Source organism: Apostichopus japonicus, chromosome 2 (assembly GCF_037975245.1).
Source record: "Apostichopus japonicus isolate 1M-3 chromosome 2, ASM3797524v1, whole genome shotgun sequence".
NCBI lineage: Eukaryota > Metazoa > Echinodermata > Holothuroidea > Aspidochirotida > Stichopodidae > Apostichopus > Apostichopus japonicus.
This window is the reverse complement of record NC_092562.1, coordinates 24,219,201-24,238,264: the sequence shown is the minus strand read 5'-3', so window position 1 is coordinate 24,238,264 and position 19,064 is coordinate 24,219,201. Positions and strand designations below refer to the sequence as shown.

At 37.7% G+C, this 19,064-nt stretch overlaps 1 protein-coding gene across 3 annotated transcripts in view; it reads right to left on the bottom strand.

The window, feature by feature from the left end:
* Positions 1–19,064, bottom strand: part of LOC139982778 (receptor-type tyrosine-protein phosphatase mu-like) — a 138,023-nt gene that overhangs the window by 24,937 nt on the left and 94,022 nt on the right. For all 3 annotated transcript variants that reach the window (XM_071995874.1, XM_071995882.1, XM_071995886.1), the window contains 13 exons: positions 17,151–17,306; positions 15,668–15,802; positions 14,912–15,061; positions 12,415–12,693; positions 11,032–11,340; positions 10,589–10,653; positions 9,124–9,346; positions 8,264–8,575; positions 5,893–6,183; positions 3,570–3,805; positions 2,846–2,915; positions 2,314–2,420; positions 249–468 (listed from right to left, as the gene is read on the bottom strand). In XM_071995874.1, the coding sequence (XP_071851975.1) occupies positions 249–468; positions 2,314–2,420; positions 2,846–2,915; positions 3,570–3,805; positions 5,893–6,183; positions 8,264–8,575; positions 9,124–9,346; positions 10,589–10,653; positions 11,032–11,340; positions 12,415–12,693; positions 14,912–15,061; positions 15,668–15,802; positions 17,151–17,306 (2,553 nt within the window). The remainder of the gene's footprint in view (positions 1–248; positions 469–2,313; positions 2,421–2,845; positions 2,916–3,569; positions 3,806–5,892; positions 6,184–8,263; positions 8,576–9,123; positions 9,347–10,588; positions 10,654–11,031; positions 11,341–12,414; positions 12,694–14,911; positions 15,062–15,667; positions 15,803–17,150; positions 17,307–19,064) is intronic.

Genomic DNA, 19,064 nt, shown 5'->3' with positions numbered 1-19,064 from the left:
TGGGAAGCTTCTGTATTTTGCATATACTTTTCCAGACAGCTGAACCAATTTTAGTCAATTTTTACATTTCATATCCCCCAAAAAAGAGATAGTTTCCTTATTTCTGTTTTGTTTGTAATCATGTCTGCTAATACCACGACATAAACACAAATGTTGGACAAACACTACTTAGCGCTATTCCTCTTTTCAAAAGAAAGAATTTTAGAAAGATAATTAGCAAAAAGTTTGCTACAAGGATAATCTCTCACCTGTAAACACCTGAGTGGTTGCGTTGATCACAGCCGGTTCTCCATAACCCGCACTGGTAGAGGCTCGTACCTTGATCTCGTAGATTGTCGAAGGATCTAATCCGTTCAGTTGATGACTATTCATGAGTTTAATATCGTCTATTGTAATCTCCGGCAGAGGCTCACAGTTTCTTCCGCAAGGTGATGATTCGTAGGGTCTGTAAACAGCTCTATATTCAATCTAAGGAAGGAAAGACAGAGATCAAGTTAGTAATAACATTGTTGGCAATAACTCTAGGAGTGTTAGCTCAGTGGTTAACGCCGGTGCCTTCCAATCATAAGGTCCCCGGTTCGCGTCACTCCAAGATTAATGTATGTCGTCCAGTTACAGAGTTGTTGACAATTGACAATTCATAATCATGGACGTTAAATATGAATGTAAGAGACTGACTTCGGTCAGCTTGCGGCTTTGATAAGCCAATGAGGCTTCTTTGCGAGTTCCTGCTTGCAGGAGGATGTAAAATACATACATACATACAACATCAACGTTTATCGATTTCAAATTTGGTTGCTAAGTTATTTTATGGCTGGGACCACAACAGGCTGGAGAAACATCAGGTGAATGCATTTCAACTAAATGTCGATGTTGTGATCATGCTTGGATAGGCTCGGGCTTAAGTCTAACCTCTGCTTTTACGATTAAATTTGCTCTTGTTATGAACTGTCAAGACCAATGACAACTTCATGGTATGGTTTTGGACAAGACAACAACATTTGTTAGTGTGACTTTGCATAAAATATTTTCTCAGCGGTTTTAACTAGATACTTTCACTGGTTAGAACAACTGCATGTTGAATCTCTTCCATTAATCCTAAAATGATTCAAACAACATTTTTTCTTGTTGTAGTGATAATTTAACAAATTTAACAAGCAGTTGCCAGAAGAGGTATATCATGGCAATTGATCAAATGAAGGCATTGAAGGAACACCTCTTATTTTTTTTCAGCCAACATGCCAATTAGACACTAACAATATATTTTATTTCAGTGGAAAATGAAAGAAAAAAAAGATTTCATTGTTTTCCTCTTTCTTTATTTGGACTGTTTAAGTCCTGAGCAATTGTGACTATCCTAATTAAAAAACAAAATACATTTTGCTATAAGCTGTGTTGTAGTCTATTTTACTTTTAATCAAGTACCAAGCACTTCAGTTCCGAGTACTTAAGAACCACATATATTCCGAATACCAGTGTCTGAGGGCAGCACTTAAGTACTTTTTCGTCCAAGTCCTTTTCCAAAATCCTGCTTCGAATCATTCTGTATGTTAGCAGTGTACAACACTCAAGCATTCTTCATCTATGTAGAGTATGTACAGCCTATGTGTACTGTATTTGGTCAATGTACTTGACTACATGTGTGATACTGCTGGAATAGAGACACAAGAGTATGGTACTATCACACAGAACTGTACAGAAATGCCAAAAGAGATGAAAAAATTAATATGCAGCTTCCTGTTGTAATTTCAGTTTTTTACATAAGCAAGCGTACCATGAACTTACAATCCAGTACCATAACCAATACTTTAACGCATCCAAGTGCAATTACTAAACGACAAGTACGAGTACTGACATGTGAGTGCTTTGACCGTGTGCAAGTATACAGAGAACTTGCAAAAAGGGGGTACTCGTGTACTACTAGTACCGAGTAGTTTTTGAGTACTACAACACTAGCTGTTAGCACAATAAGTCTGAAAAAGGAAATCAGAATCACAAGAAATTCCCTCTTAGAATGTGGTTTCCGTAGCTGCAACATACTGTCGAGATATGGTTGTAACATGAAATTGTGTATGTAATGTATAGGATGCCAGTAAACATCTCATCAAAATTATCAGTAATACTGTTCTGTAATACTTCTAGGCGCAGCTTTTACTGTGACCCTTTTAACATAATTACGACAATTTCAGTAGGCTTGTATTTATACCCTTTCAACCACGTTATGTATAATCCACGAACCTTAGCTTTTTCTTTGCTGATGCGGGTATAACACACTGCTAAAGAAAATGTCGTACCTCCCCAACCCTTCCCTACCTTGTAGCTCCCAATGTTCCCTTGAGGTTTCCTTGGGACGTCCCATAGTATGGTCACGTGGGTCAATCCTCCTTCTTCCACTCTGAGGTTCGACGGAGGACCAGGCACTGTAGAATAAGGAAATATTCATATCTGCATATTCATGAGGTCAACTGAAAGCATTGCTATTGCAAGCAATTGTTGGCTTTTGGCCACCAGTCTCCAGATATAATATAAATGAATGGATCTAAGCTTACACCAAACCCGATTAATATTGGTAAAACTATGCCATGAAGTGCTCCTCGTCCTGATGTAGGGTGCAAGCAGTTATATAGCTATGCCAAAAAATCACTTTGAGGACCGTGAAAAATCACTCTCCCCAAACTGATTTTAGGATGATATGCAAATTGCACTCTCACACCCCCCAAAAACTGATTTGGTATCAAATTTCAGATCACCGTTGAATCAACAACCTCCATTGTCTACCATGACAAAGCTTGGGTGATTAGGGAAGAAATAATACATTTTTTATCTTGAACAAAGTCAGACATACCTCCTTCGGCTGTTATTCTGTGCAATGGTAGACTCCACACTCCGGAACCAACTGACGTATACGCACGAACCTTTGATGATGAGAAATATTCATATTTCATTGACTGGCAAGAAGACTGTAAAACTCATGAGGTACCCATTTCACTCGTAACCAGTCAGCAAATTGCAGCAGCAAATTTTAATGAGTTCATAAGACTTACTGTCCACAAATTGTGATGGATTAAGTGTTTAATATTCTTGGAAATATTTTACATGCAGCTTTGTAAATGATCGTAGATATTACGGTAGAGAAACTTAGCGACTGAATGGTAAAGACATATTCTGCAATTATGACGTAACGCTTGTGTCAGACATAGGGGTTACCTCAATGGAGCCAGACATAGTGCTTGGGGTCAGACATAGTGCTTGGGGACAGACATAGTGGTTACCTCAATGGGGTCAAGCATAGTGCTTGGGGTAAGATATAGTGGTTACCTCAATGGAGCCAGACATAGTGCTTTGGATAGGACATAGGGGTTACCTCAATGGGGTCAGACATAGTGCTTGGGGTCAGACATAGTGCTTGGGGACAGACATAGTGGTTACCTCAATGGGGTCAAGCATAGTGCTTATATACTAATAGGGTCAGATGTAATGCCTACCTTAATGGAGTCAAATGTAATGCTAATTACCTTCATGGGGTAAAACCTAATGGTAACCTTAATAGGGTCAGATGTAATGCTTACCTTAACTGAGTAGTTAGAGTTTGGGGCCAAGTCTGTTATCAGATAAGTCAATTCTTCAGTCGAGCTCTGTGATAAATTCCATTCCAAAATGGTTTCATTTTGACTTTCATCCACCGGCTGATAGCATATGTCGTACTGAATAATCATCCCATGTGGTGGCCTCGGAGGCGTCCATTTCACTTGAATCGAAGATAAATTTCCAAACGGAGATACGGGGACCTCCAATTGAGGAGGAACTGAAAAGAGAGGTTTCAGAAATCACTGAATTAGATAACATCATAATCACAACCTGGAAAAAATCCTTGATCTTCAAAAAACCTGAAAAATATTGACAAATAAAGTTGACATTTTCTTGCAGCAATCTATATGCTTTGTACCAGAGCAGTAGATTTCCCTGTGCTGGTACAAGGATTAAAGCCAGAGGCGGAGGGTCCAAAGAGTCAGGGGGCGGATGCCCCCCCCCCCTGACAGACTCAAATGGACTGTTGGCGCCCCTTTCAGCTTTTAACTACTTTTTACTTATTCGCGATTATTGACTTTTTTATTGCGCTCTCATCTACCTATTGGCATTTGTAACATTTTGTTGGTGTAATTTTGTGACAAAATGGCGATGACACCTATTTATTCTTCGTTTATCTGCAAATTAGCAAGGCCCGGAAAGGGTCATTGCCTGCGATCTAGGGAGTATCTTTACTCAAAAAATTTCTGTACGCTCCGCACAAACCTGTGTTGGCGCTCCGCTTAGATAGTGTCGAAAGTGCCCCTACAGACCATTCTTGCTCCCCCCCCTCCCCCCCGACCAATACCCCTAGCTCCGCCACTGATACAAGTACAAGTGAATTAAAGTACTTCATCTTATACTGGCATCTTTTCTAGATTCTCAAAATAAATTGAGTGCAAGGTATGAATCCCTGAGGGTGAGTTAAAATCCCAGACAACTATGCCTATGATCATCTGTTGGACTGTTGACTGACTTAGAGCCTACCATGCACATATGAATATGCACAGCCAAAGACCACTGAAAGAAATAACTTAAAATTATCTGCTTGTCACTATCACTTAAACAACTTAACTGAACAATTAGGACGAATATCATTAACACCGAACTTGATACTTCTCGTTTTCATCGATATTTAGACTGACGAAACATAGGTGGTTTTCATTATTACCGTCCAATGTAATACCAACAAAAATAATAATGAAATGAGCATTGCATACAATGCAAACATTTCTGCAAAACAGAACATTTTTCAATGTTACTTCCAACCTTCCCAAACACATATCATCGAACAAGTTTTTCGCCCTTTCTCCCTCCAAAGACACAAATTAAAACAGTTATAATATGATATTTCTGCTATGACTTTCTAGTGACTTTCAAATCAAATTAAACTGATAAAAGTGAAGCATTGAGATATCAAAACTTGTTGAACCTTGCTCGGTCTGCACCAACCGTTAGGATGTTCTCGACATACCATATCATCACCTTAAACATTGTAAAGTTTACGTCTGCACAAAACTGTGAAAAGAATACTTCAACTTGCTCCTCTGAGAAAATTGGGGCACCTCTTTAACCCTATTATTACACTGACTAAAGTTTTCATAGACTCTAGACCGCAATCTTTAGTTTACTTCACTTGAAATACTTATTGAAAGTTATAACAATGTCGGGCCACCTCTCAAAAATTACCGCAGAATTAGAAATAACGAAACCTCGATTCTACCCCGCAAAGCAATCGTAGAAGTTTTATATCCAATTACCCAGAAACTGGTATTTACTGAAGCTTATTGATCTGTTCAGTCTCAATGTCCTCAATTTTGTTTATCGTTCAATACACAAAATGCTACCAGATACTCTGAATGCCTTTTTTACACAAAACTCAACATCCACGCTCACAATACTAGGCAAGCTGATTACCTGCACCCAAGACAATGTCACAACAATTTCTCTAAATATAGCTTACATCATCAGGCCATCGCACTCTGGAACCCCCTACCTTTCACTTTAAAGGCAATGCCTTCTTTAGTTGCTTTTAGAGAAAGCTTACAAAAGCAATTCATCAACAACATGTATTAGAACTGCGAAGTGGAACTGGGGGCGGGGGGTGAGGGAAGGGAGAGGAAGGGGTGGTTCTGTTGTTTTGTTCTCTTGGTTCTCTTTTCTAGTTGTAAATTTCTGTATTTTTTCAGGGAGTGTCACTACCCAACAAGCCCTTTAGGGTTTTTTAGTACACATCCTTGTTTCTTATCTCCTTCTATGTCATATGTCATAATTATGTTGTGATAGAACACAACTGAATAAATAAAACATAAATAGATGGCTCACCGTCTTCGAGTGTCGTGGTAGTCAGTGGTTCACTGAAGGGTCCAGCACCTATCTCCGTAAACGCCCGGGCCGAAAAGGAGTAACTGGTGTAGGGTACTAGATTGGTTACGACAGTGCTCATCGTGTCCGCCTCATCAGCAGTCACGACAGAACCATTGGGACCAGTAAGCATCCAACCATATTTAAGAATAGCTCCATTACGGTCGCTGCAAGTCAGTTCTTTCCATTCAAATGTGAGGGAAGTAGATGTATTGCGTTTTAGAATAACATTTCTCGGCGGTGAACTTGGAACTAATTTAGAGAAAAAAATAATCATAAAAAAAAAATGGGATTGCAAAATAAAATCATCATATTTGTAGATATGCTTTATCCAATGTCGATCCTTTTAATAAAACAAAACTTAGAGTCTTGAAAACAGGTTTGTCTCCAGAAGAGAGTTTACATTCAGCTTGTTTCTCTTGAATTACGACAAATTCTCTGACCATAAATGACACTGAGAGTGGAAATTAAATTAAAAGTATCATAATTTTCTGAATGTACTTTCCTTGAATCTGACATATTTTTTTCCCATTTTGTTCTCTAATTTGGCTTTGTTTAATAATTGTAATGATAGAATGAAGGATGAAAGTGTTGTGTAAGTAAAAAGAGAATGGCTATAAAATGAACTTAACTGGAAGTCAATGTAATGCAGTGGTTGAGTGAAGACAGGTTTATGATAAATAAACTAAGAAAATATTTTAATGCACAGCAATGTGATAGAAATAAAGCCACAGTGCTAAAAAACAAAAACAGATGCTGTTGGCACATGGAGGTAACATGTAATTCAAATAATTATATTGAGATATTAAAGCCCTGAGCCTATACTGAGGAGCTGAAGGCCTAAGTTTATACAGGATTAGAGCTGTAAGTTTGGTTGTGTGCTTCATTTTTATAAAACCTTGTTGCATATTCATGAGGTGGGATATAAAAGGTAACTTTTCAACATAATATGTTACCTTAGTTCACGTCCAAAAGCAAATTTGCTGATCGTCTGAACAAGAGCATAAAGTAAAATAAATATATAAAGTAAAAAACAAAAGTATAAATAACATTAAAACTATGGAACAAAGAAATTTATACTAAATGTTTTGTGACTTGCTAGTTAGGAGCTTTCCAAACCATCATAAAGTTAGATTGAGCAAACATTCATTCAATCATATGCAAATATTACATGCCTTGGTTATACAATGGGGCTTTATTTCAATCCGCAGTAAATGTCACCTATAAGAGATGACTTCCACAGAAGTTTAGTCATGACGTGTCAAATTCAAGAAAAAAGAAATATTGGATTGCTAGCAATTTATCTAACAGATATTCTGGTTTCCAATAAATTCACCCGCTAAAATATACCGAGTCTCTGGATTGCTCCTTTAAAGGGTGTGAAGACTGGTGCAAAAAGAAAAGCCTAATGCCAGTAATCTGGCCTAGTTTCGAATGAGGTGTAACAGAAGTGTTAGACACCACCATCAATCCCAGAAAATACACACACAGCTTACTACCGTCGGTATTTAGACACTAGTGTACAGTCAGTACATACAGCTGCGGTCAATACCCACAGCACAGTGTACAAACAATACAGCGATGGACATCTCAGGTCCAGCTAAAGATAACAAGGTATCACGTTTCATTACTGTATGCATTTTGTAGCGACAAGAGAAAAGCTTCACTTGCAAGCTTAGGAAAGTTAAGTTTTTAAAGAAGGCGGCTAGCTGTTTGGGGCGAGTTTTCAATGCCTTTCAGGCAATACATAGAGAATGATTTTTGTGTTGCATCTGAGGGACTAGGTTGCTAACGGTATTGGTATTAGACAATGTAGGCCAGTCACTTTTAATATTCTAAAGGATAATTTCCCGAAACTAAAAAAGTTGTATAGAATACATCCTGGATTGATGTGATAGCATGTGATTTTGAATGAGTCTATAACATATCAAAATAATTTTGTGCCAAAATTTCATCCTTTAAAATATCTTTTTAAGCTGATTTTGATCAATATGCCATGCTACTATATAAATCACCTAAGAATGATAGTTGTTAGTTTGAGTAGGCAAATATCATTATTTAATGGAAGTATTCTTATCTTGTTTCTTTATCATCAACCTCTCCAAACATTTCTGCCACGATGGCTTCAATCGTTGAGGATGTTGAGAAATGACTAATTGCCAGCTGCAACGTAATAAGTCATATACTGTTTATGAAGCGATCACTTCACACTTAGTTTTATTTATATTTGCTCCATTTGTAGGAAAACCTAAGAATACATACAAAACTGAAATTGTTCTTATGGCAAAATATATGAACAACCTATCAGAGAGTCACAATATTATTTCCTCACCTGAGAATGACGTATATCCCACGATTGTTTTCTCAGTGCTGTTAGACATTCCCACTGCTACAACACTGATCGAGTATTGAGCATTATGTTCGAGATCCTGGATAATGTATTCTTCTGCCAGAGTTCTGTCTGCTCTGGCGGTACCGTCTAATCCACTCGAGGAGCACGTAATGTAATGACTCGGTTCGTACCTCACTACGTATCCATCCAGAGGACATTGGTTGTCAGACATATCCGGCGACTCCCAAGTCAGTCTGAGGGTGGCCGGCGATTCTCCTGGGAAGGCTTGGAGATTCCGAACCATTTCAAGAGCTGTTAGATTGCAAAAGAAATTTGTCAAAGAGTTGAGAGAGAGATAAAAAAGTTGACTTCATGTACCATAGCAACCATTACCATAGCAACTGTTACCATAGCAACTATTACCATAGCAACCATTACCATAGCAACCATTATCTACATTGCAAATTTCTTTAATAACTTTTTTCCCTCCTTATTGGCCAAAACAATAAATAATAATATTATGAAACAAAGAGAGATTGTTTTTTTCATCCATGTTAACTTGATGATTTCTCTGAGAACTGTATGCAAATGAGGCTGTCCCATACATCTGCAATATCAAATTGATAAAAGTCTATATTAAGTAACTTTGAAAGTGTAACGTGTTTATGAACGTAATTCTGTAAACATGTCCTGTGATACTAACGCACAAAATCGACAGATTAATTTGTATCTTCCATATCTTGATGGTGGACAAAGTTCTGTTGCAAAACATAACCAGCTTATTTAATTGTGTTAATAATGGTGTTAATAATGTTCATAAACTATAACAACAACTATAATAATAACAGATAAAACAAGACCTTCAGCTTCAGTTTCTACATCCACAGCTTCACTGTTTCCTTCACCACCAGTGCTAGATATCTGAACACGGTAGCGATATGAAGAGCAAGGAATCAAATCTCTGATGCGGATGGACGTTTCATCAAGCGTTACAGAGGTAACAACTTCCCAGTTTCCTCCCTCAAGTCTCTGTTGAAGGGTAGCAGACACTGTTCTGCAATTCCTCTCTTCCACCGATGGAAACTGAAAACAGAGATGCAGTGTTGTTGTTTTTGTCTCGTGAGAAAACTTGGTTGAATTCAAGTAAATCAAAATAGCACTAAAGTAGTTATCAATCAACAGTTCACTCAAGTTTCATTGAAGTTGCTAGACTGAATATTTGTTGAGTGGAACTGTTATATATCTATAACTTTTTTAATTATCTTTGAGGAGCCCAAAAAAAAGGAACCCAATTGTAAACGAGTGACTTCATTTTTACGGTTGAATCAACTAATTATTACCAGCCATTTTTAGTACTGACTCAAGTCAAGTCGAGTCAGCTTTTCTATTCAATTCGGTCAGTAATTTGGTTGGCTATGCCCCTACAGCAATACTGACTACTCTGCGATAATTTTATACTAATTCATAATGTCATTACACAGGCTGTAAAACAGATACTAAGATTGTAAAACTAGTACTGGGAGACAATCTATAAATATTGCACCATTTTACATCGAAGGTTTTTTTTTTATAAAATCCAGGAAAATTCTCCTTGGGGGTTACTCCCCCCTTTGACCCCTCCCCCAGGTTTACCCCTCCCCCATCTCCACCGCCCTTGCTTCAGAGACATGGTGACTCAAGGCAGTGACTCCTTACCACCACTGTTACAAACTGCTACGCCTATAGCCACCTGGTAATGGTAAACCTGTATGTACTATACAAACACAAACAGCACATCTTGACCAATAGATTTAGTTTTCGCTGGGATGATTATGGAAGAGCGAATGTTAGGAATAAAGTTGCCAGACCAACGGAATAATAACAACATTTGGTGTTCAAGGATGATGAATTAAATTGCTTGTACAGGTGGTAGGGTCTTCAAGCGTTACCGAGGTAACAACCTTCCGAGATTATATAATGATACAATGGGATTTGAATGATTGACATCAAGAGTACAAGTATAAATGTATACATGAAACTAATGGTGAACACTTTCTGTGACCACTATATATGGGGGGGGGTGGGGAGAGACAGACCACTATATTTTTGGGGGGGTGGGGAGATGGGGGACAGATATCAGTCAGAAGCCACATCATGCGTTTTGATATAAAAATACAAAGTTTCATGTTTGATACAAACAGGAAAATATTTCTATGTCCCATTTCTTGTTGTAAAACTATATTTATAAACTCAGTATATAGAATCATTTTCACGTATGGATTACATCATTCCAGACGAACGTATGAAGAAATAAAGTGACCGATTAAAAAGACATCGTCAACTAACCTGCACTGCAAGAGTTGCACCTCTTGAAGTACTTGATGAAAGGTGCAATGTGGGAGCCGCTGGCACTAAAACAAAGAGAGATAAAGAGGGATAATTAACACCATTTATTTATGGCCCATTTCAGAGCTTTATTCAGGAGCACATCACAACCTGAGATGTAGAGAAGATGATGAAAATATCATATGCTCAGTTTTAAATGACTGTTTATTAACTTTTCATAAGAAATATATTAAGTAAATCTTACAAGCTATAAATTTCTCACTCGTATTTTTCACAACGAGTACCAATCTGGATATAGCAGGCATGCATGAACAGAAGTTAACGAATGCATACAGTGAATCTAGCGTCATCTCTGAACAAACGATTAATAACACATATATTGCAAAACCCTCGGTTTTGCCTCTGAGATTATTCAGACTAAAGGATATTGGAAATTTTATTACCTCCACAGGCTGTGGTAATGGTTGGCAAGGTTGTCCATCTGCCCATTCCACCTAAACCTTCCCTGACAACAGCAATCATTATTGTGTAATCATTATCGGGCAAAAGATCATCAAACTGATAAGAAAGTGTTGAATTTGACAACAGTTCATTCTCCATTCCATCTTCTCCAAGTTTTATTCGGTAATTCACAACTGGGCCGTGTCCACGATCAATATCTTCATTCCATGCTCTCCAGAATAGTTCTATGGTCGTCGGGGTAACGTTCCAGGACAGTAACACGTCCTCATTCGACGCAAAATATGGCAACTCTGAGAGTATACGAGAGACATGAAAAGGTATGGCCATGCATAACTTCATGGAGTCCAGGAAATGATATTATATTTATACGATATAGATAGAAACTTTATTGTCCATTTCAGAAAACAAAAAAAGGAAATTATTACGTGTACAGTAAACATAAAACAGTAGTGAATACAAACAAAACCATACAATAAACAAGCTTGCAACTACGAGAATAAAACTAAATAAGCAGAACCAGAACAGTAAAAGAAGCAGCACAGAGGGCTGCAAGTGACAGATCACACACTGTGGCCAGATCGCTTTGCACGCGAGTTAAACAAGTGTATCGCCTCAGGTAAGAAAGAATTACGGAACCTGGACGTTTTAAAATGGGGCACCTGTAATCGTAGCCTGGATCTGTTGAACATGATGAAAAGGGTGTGTGTGATCTTCTTTTATATTATTTAGTTTCTTCATCAGACACTCTTCATATATGGATAACAAAGAATAACACCCAATACAACTAGTATGAAATATCAATGTAAACATTATATCAAAACGGTTCAATTCTATCAAAATCAGGTCAACTGAATGAAGCAGTCCAGCAATTAAACATCGAGAATGTTTACATTATCAATGTACTTCTGGCTGGTCATTTCTAATAAATTTGCTTCCAATTTGGAAATCAACCAATGTGGACGACTGCAAGACGATATGTGACATTGATCGAAGCTACAGGGGAACCTAAATGCATTTGAATTACTTTTGGGAGTAGAGTGATCAGGAAAAAATTAGCAAAGCATTGATTCTGTAACCAGATCTAGAGAGATCTCGGGCATTCAGTTGCAAAGCAATATGACACAACTTGGTCATACCACTGCAAAAGGAAGTGCCGTTCTCTTTTATCAACTGTGACTCATGAAATTGCTACAACCCGCAGTGACCCCTTATCAGCTTTCCTCCCCCCCCCTTCTTGCTGGGTTGGACTTGTTTGTTTCATTTTTGTCTCTTTCATGTTCGTTTCAGTCAAGATGGATATTATAAAAACTGTCAATGAATTATGCATGAAATCAACTCATATATTAAACTGACCACTGGCTTACCATATGGAGCAATACTGAGCTCTCGCTTAACATCTACACCATCAATGGAGCATTCGATCGTGACAAGTTCCGTTAAAACCTTCACCCATGAGGTTGTGAGCCTGTATTCTCTGGCATTAGGAACCACCGATAGCCCATCAGGAACAACAGCACCATCGAAAGTGAGGATAAGGTCTTGGCTATCCAGTATAGGATTACTGATTGCTGTACATGTTATTGTGGTGCTAATACCTTCATTAACTTTCACAAAGTCTATAAGCTCAATCTTTCCTGGCCCAGCTGTAGTTGAAACAAAGAAAAGATAAAATATAAAGAATATATATATGCATGTATCCATGCCCACCATGCATGCATGAATCACTCAGGCGCGTAGCGAGGAATTTGCCAAGGGAGGGGCGAACCTGTGGGCCAAAAGAGCCGTAAATTCCGCACTGGAAACTATCTAAGCATAGCGCCACCATGAGTTGGCGCGAAGCATACAAGAAAATTTTGGCCGAAAATGCCTCCCAGATTGCTGGAAATGGCACTTCCCAGGCCTTGTAAGTTGCATCTAAGCATTTACTTTTTCAAAATTACTAGCGATATCATAAAAACAAAATTTGCTCAAGGGGGGGGCGGTTGCCCCCTTCACCCCCTTCGCTATGCGCCTTGAATCACTGTCCACAATGCATGCATGAATCACTGCCCACCATGCACACATGAATCACTGCCCACCATGCACACACGACTCAATGCCCACCACACACGAATCACCTGCCCACCACACATGTGATGGACAATTTATGTATTTAGCCAAGTACATGGAAAAACATATAACTAAAAATGAGAACTCTCAGGACAAAACTATAGCCTTTCAATGATACTAGTGTATATATACACACTATACAATTATCCTCATGTATTACACACTAACCAATGATCCTAGTGTATTTACACACTAACCAATGATCCTAGTGTAATTTACACACTAACCAATGATCCTAGTGTATTTACACACTAACCAATGATCCTAGTGTAATTTACACACTAACCAATGATCCTAGTGTATTTACACACTAACGAATGATCCTAGTGTATTTACACACTAACCAATGACCCCAGTGTATATACACACTTAACAATGATTCTAGTGTACATACACACTATATAATTATCCTAATGTATTTACACACTAACCAAAGATCCCAGTGTATTTACACACTCACCATGATCCTAGTGTCATTTACACAATACCCGATGATCCTAGTGTAATTACACACTAAACAATGATCCCAGTGTATATACACACTAACCAATGACCCTTATGTATTTACACACTAAACAATGATCCTAATGTATTTACACACTAACAAATGATCCTAGTGTATTTACACACTAACCAATGATCCTAGTGTTATTACACACTAACCGATGATCCCAGTGTATATACACACTTAAACAATGATTCTAGTGTACATACACACTATATAATTATCCTAATGTATTTACACACTAACCAAAGATCCCAGTGTATTTACACACTCACCATGATCCTAGTGTCATTTACACAATACCCGATGATCCTAGTGTAATTACATACTAAACAATGATCCCAGTGTATATACACACTAACCAATGACCCTTATGTATTTACACACTAAACAATGATCCTAGTGTAATTTACACACTAAACAATGATCCTGGTGTAATTTACACACTAACCAATGATACTAGTGTATTTACACACTAACTTCACTTCTTTAACCAAACCCTTTAAATATACCTGAGAATTATTGCAACACATTCAGGAAAAAGGGGAAGAAAAAAATCAGAAGCAAGATAATATACTAATGGCAACAAAAGTTTTCAGATCAGGAAGCAATAAATGATAATGAAAACATTACTTTTGGGACATATTTTGTGTTCAAACAACAGTTTTGCAACATATGCAAAACATGAGCATTCAAATTGAGATCTATTGTTGCTATTGTAATTTTAATTTCATCATCTTTCTCCCACAAGAATACATCGTTAAAACGAAAGTTACTACATTTTTTTTCTCTTTTGGATTGTATCGATCAATCATAGAAATAATTCTGCCTTGTCTGGCCACTGGCTCGGATCCAACGCTAAATATTGTCTTAAAGCTAGAATATTGTGTGTCGAACAAATATTCAAATCAACCACTATCATTCGGTGAAAATAAAGTAACCAACAAAAAAGTTTCTTTTCTTTCTCTCTTCACAATTACACCATGAATGTTGAACTCATAGCCGGAAACCAGTGGCAGGCTTGGAAATGTAGAAAAAAAAACCCCCAAAAAACCCAATAATCATTCAGTTTGTGGGATACAATACTTTGTAACCAAAAATAACATTTTAGTTAGACTGAAGAACAATGATGCAATCATGCATGAACAGTACATGGCTTGGTCTGAGTGGCGCACAGTTACATTCGAAAAAATAACATCGTAGTTTTCAACATCCTGATATGCCATCAAATAAGTCGTAAGACATACTATTATTATCACATGCTAGGCCAGTCCAAGGTTCCGCACAACCTCTCTCACAATTCTCTTCCACATCTTGACAGTTTTCGCCTGAAGAACAGGAGCAGGGTAGAGTGCAAAGTTCACCGTAAGTACCAACATCATCACATGGATCTCTAACTGAGAGCAGAAAAAAACAGAAACACAAGGTGTAATCACAAGGACAATTTACCACATTTCTACAGACACCATACCTGGATCATAAATAAACAAATTTTGACAGGACCAATCAACCTCAGATATTGATATTATTTTATACTACAATTAAAAGAGGCACTTCTTATGCTTAGAACATAATGTGACCAGGAGAATATAAGATGTATTTCTTTAGGTGAAAAGTAAAATCCAGAGGAAAATTTTATTTTTGACAGATGAGAGAGAAACACATTCTAGTATTTGCATCCTGGTGGAATTGCAATCAGTTCCTTTGTACTGTTTTTGAGATAACAACATTGCCGACATCTTTTGTACTCTCAAATGTGAACTTGAAGCAAACAGGTGTGATGTCATGGAAAAGTACACTAACAAGTTTTGTGTTTTATTTTCCTTTAATATGCACAGTCATCCAATTTTCTGCTTATGGTATATAGCTATGTATATCTCAATATGAGCAGACTACATTCTTACGTTGGTTTATTGTTATCTACACAGATCCACAAATGTAAAGTTTGAACCATATCCAAACATAGGTCACAGCATGTCAAGTGGAAAATAAGTCCTTATTACCTTGACAGTTAACACCTTTGAAACCCTCTGCACATATGCCGTTGCTGCAGACACCAGTGTCACTGGCGCAACCTGAGCCATCGGCACAGTGGCAGTCCTGTTTGCAATCAGCTCCAAACTTGCCGTCACTGCATTCTGTAGATAAAATCCATAACAGAAAGGAACAATCAGCAAAGTAATGAACCATATTTATTTCAAGGAGATTGTCAATGAAAATAATATAACTAGTACTTAAATTACCATGTCCATTTGTACTGCGTGCTTATGTATTTAGCTTAAAGGGTTTGAAGACTCGCGCAAAAAGAAACGTCTTATGCCGGTACTTTGACCTAGTTTCAATGAGGTGTAACCATCGATCCCAGAAAATACGCACACACTTTAATTGCTACCGTTGGTAATTAGACATTAGTGTACAGTCAGTACATACAGCTGCGGTCAAAACCCACAGAACAGGATACAAAAGATACAGCGATGGACATCTCAGGTCCAGCTAAAGATAACAAGGTATCATGTTTCATTACTGTCTGCATTTTGTAGCGACACAAACAAAACGTCACCTGCAAGCAACAGAACTTTAACTTTTTCAGATGGCCGCACGCGGTTTGGGGCGAGTCTTCAATGCCTTTAAAACATAAGCTATGGCTAAAATCAATGAACACTTTCAATACATTCGGTACTTCAGTCTGAACATTGAGACCTTCTTTGCATGCAGGAGCAAATATTGAAATATGGTCATATGCATAGAATAATGAAAGAACAGACTGAGGTGATTTGAAGTCTGTTAATTTGATCAATCTGAAGTTTTGCAGAAAATCTCAGGGAAAGAAAAAAAAAACAATCAAAATGGAGCAGCAACCCTGTCCAATAAGGCAATCAGAAAACACAAGCAGTAAGATCACAATTAGCATTTGATGCATATAAATAACAAAGAGATACAGTAGGGTCCTATAGGGTAGATAATGATTTCAGCATTGCAAATTTAATTCTTCAATGATCTACAGGGAGAAAAAGAAAAGAAAAAAAGACTAAGCCCCCAAAACAATTAAAAATTAAAATAACATATGACAAGGAAAAAGGATATCGATTTTCATCCAAACAAGTGAATTCACTTTATAAACTTCAGATAGATCAATTACTTTAATATGTGTGAGCTTAATATGCACATGTACTGTACTGTAGGCCTATCATTTATCTCAAAGTTTGGCCTATTTTATATAACAACTTGGCAATCATTTAGCAGAGCTGTCCTCATTGATGGTTTCCAGAACTGAAGATTGGGGAAGATAATTTTCAAGGCTACATCTTAGCGTGTAAGATGGAAGAAGAAGGGAGAGTCATTTTGAACTGGATGTGAAATTGTCAAAATATGGCTGACAGAGTACATGCTCAAAATGTCAACCAAACTTTCACCTTTGGCAAGATAGAGTGAGAGTGCTCAGTTTTGTGAGTGGACAGGTAAGCAAGGAAGCAAAGTGAATCTTACCTGTCATACACCCAAGGCCTAAGTAGCCAGCCGGACAAGCACAGCCAAATGGATTTGGATAACATATCTGTGCACCCTGACAACTGGTAGCATCGTCTGCTGCGTCTCTGTCACAACGGAATTCACCGTTTTGTCCAAAAACATTCCGTCCACGAACTGTACAGAAGAAGGTCGACGTGACATACTAATCATATTTCATTTTTAAATCAATAAGCTGCATGGAAACAACAGTGTCACCCTGCTGCCCCCCCCCCTTGTCCCACGTCCAAGTGGTACCTTTTAATCTAGATCTCAACACTGATCTAAAAAACCAATAAGAAACTCCACCATACCTATTTATCAGTAAGTGAGAAGGAATTGAGAAATCGGGTCCAAGAGCTCAAATATTCAAAGCAAGAAGGCTCAAATAATATTTTTAGTTCCATATGAAAACTTGTTGGAAATATATACTGTATGTTACCAACAAGGGATAAAATCTCAGATAACTTTTCAATGGAATATTCCTGCCCTGAAGTTAAACATTTAATAGCTGGACTACTGAGAAGCTTGACTTTATAGGCTGCAACAAAAGTTCATTTTTTGATACAAAACTGTTAAACAACACAGATTGTTATCGATAATTTTTCCAGGTTGCATTTCTTAATCAGTTTGAATTTTTGGAGAGATGACTCCATACTTAACAGGTGAGGTTTGCGAGGCTCAAGTAACGTTGACTGGACTACGTATAATCCATACATAGTCCAGTAAAGGATTGACAGAACATTACTGTAGGCCAGTTCCTCATATGCATTAAACAATTCAATGGGGGAAAAGGATATTCATGAACTTACACGTGCACACCAACCGGGGATTATATCTATTGGCTTCATTGCGGCAACATATACAAAGGAAGGTACCAGGAATCAGTATTGATGTTGATGAAGTCTATTTAGTGACATACAGTTTAAAAACCGATGCATTCATGAATAATAATGAGGTCCAATTATGTACACAATATGTACACATATCTACATATTTACATAGTATTATTATGTTGTTGGAAGGTATGTGCGTTACATCACCATACCAAGTATAAACTAAATTGGACATTTGCAGCGAAATTGACATCATCTTGAGAATTTTATGGTCGGCCCTGCCCACTCAATAATATTCAAGAAATGGGAACCAGAAACAATATGGCACAACTATTCATTGTATGTCATCTATACCTACTATACCAAGAATGACATTGATTCAACCTGTGCTTGTGGAGATATCATGTTTACAAGTTGTTTTAGACCATTTAAAGCCCCTAGCTGAGCCACTCATAAATATTAATGAAGTAAATTTGTTGTTGCAAAGAACATCTACTTACTATGTTGTTACAGGTTACCATGTACAGTATGAACTACTGTAAATTGGACGTACAGTTGAAGAGATATATATTGACATTTATTACTTTTAGCCCTATCCACTCAGGTAATATGCAGGATAGCCACACCCCAAACAATAGGGAATCACCTACTGACCCTGACCAACATATAAACCAAGTGTAGTAAAGTGAAATTTTGTAGTGTGCGCCCGTTGAGTATTTGCATGTCTTACGTAATAGTTCGTAATAGTCAGTTTGTAGCGTTAGTTGTTTGCACATGTTTTCTTCAGTTCTGTATACATCGTTTTAATGGCAGCATCGTCCCTGCAGAGCTCCGGGGCATCGCCTCGTTATCCCTTTCATAATTTGTTAATTTTACTTAATCTCGGGTCGTCAATAGCCCAGAGTTATTCATTATCTTTATTCATCTGGAGTCCGTGAGGAGATGTCACCCTTTTCAGAGGCAGGATGCCTCAGGTTTTTGAATGGTTCGGCTTCTGGCTCGAAGCCATTGGTTTCCAAGATGGCGGATCATACCAACCTCTATAGCGAACTGGCTAGAG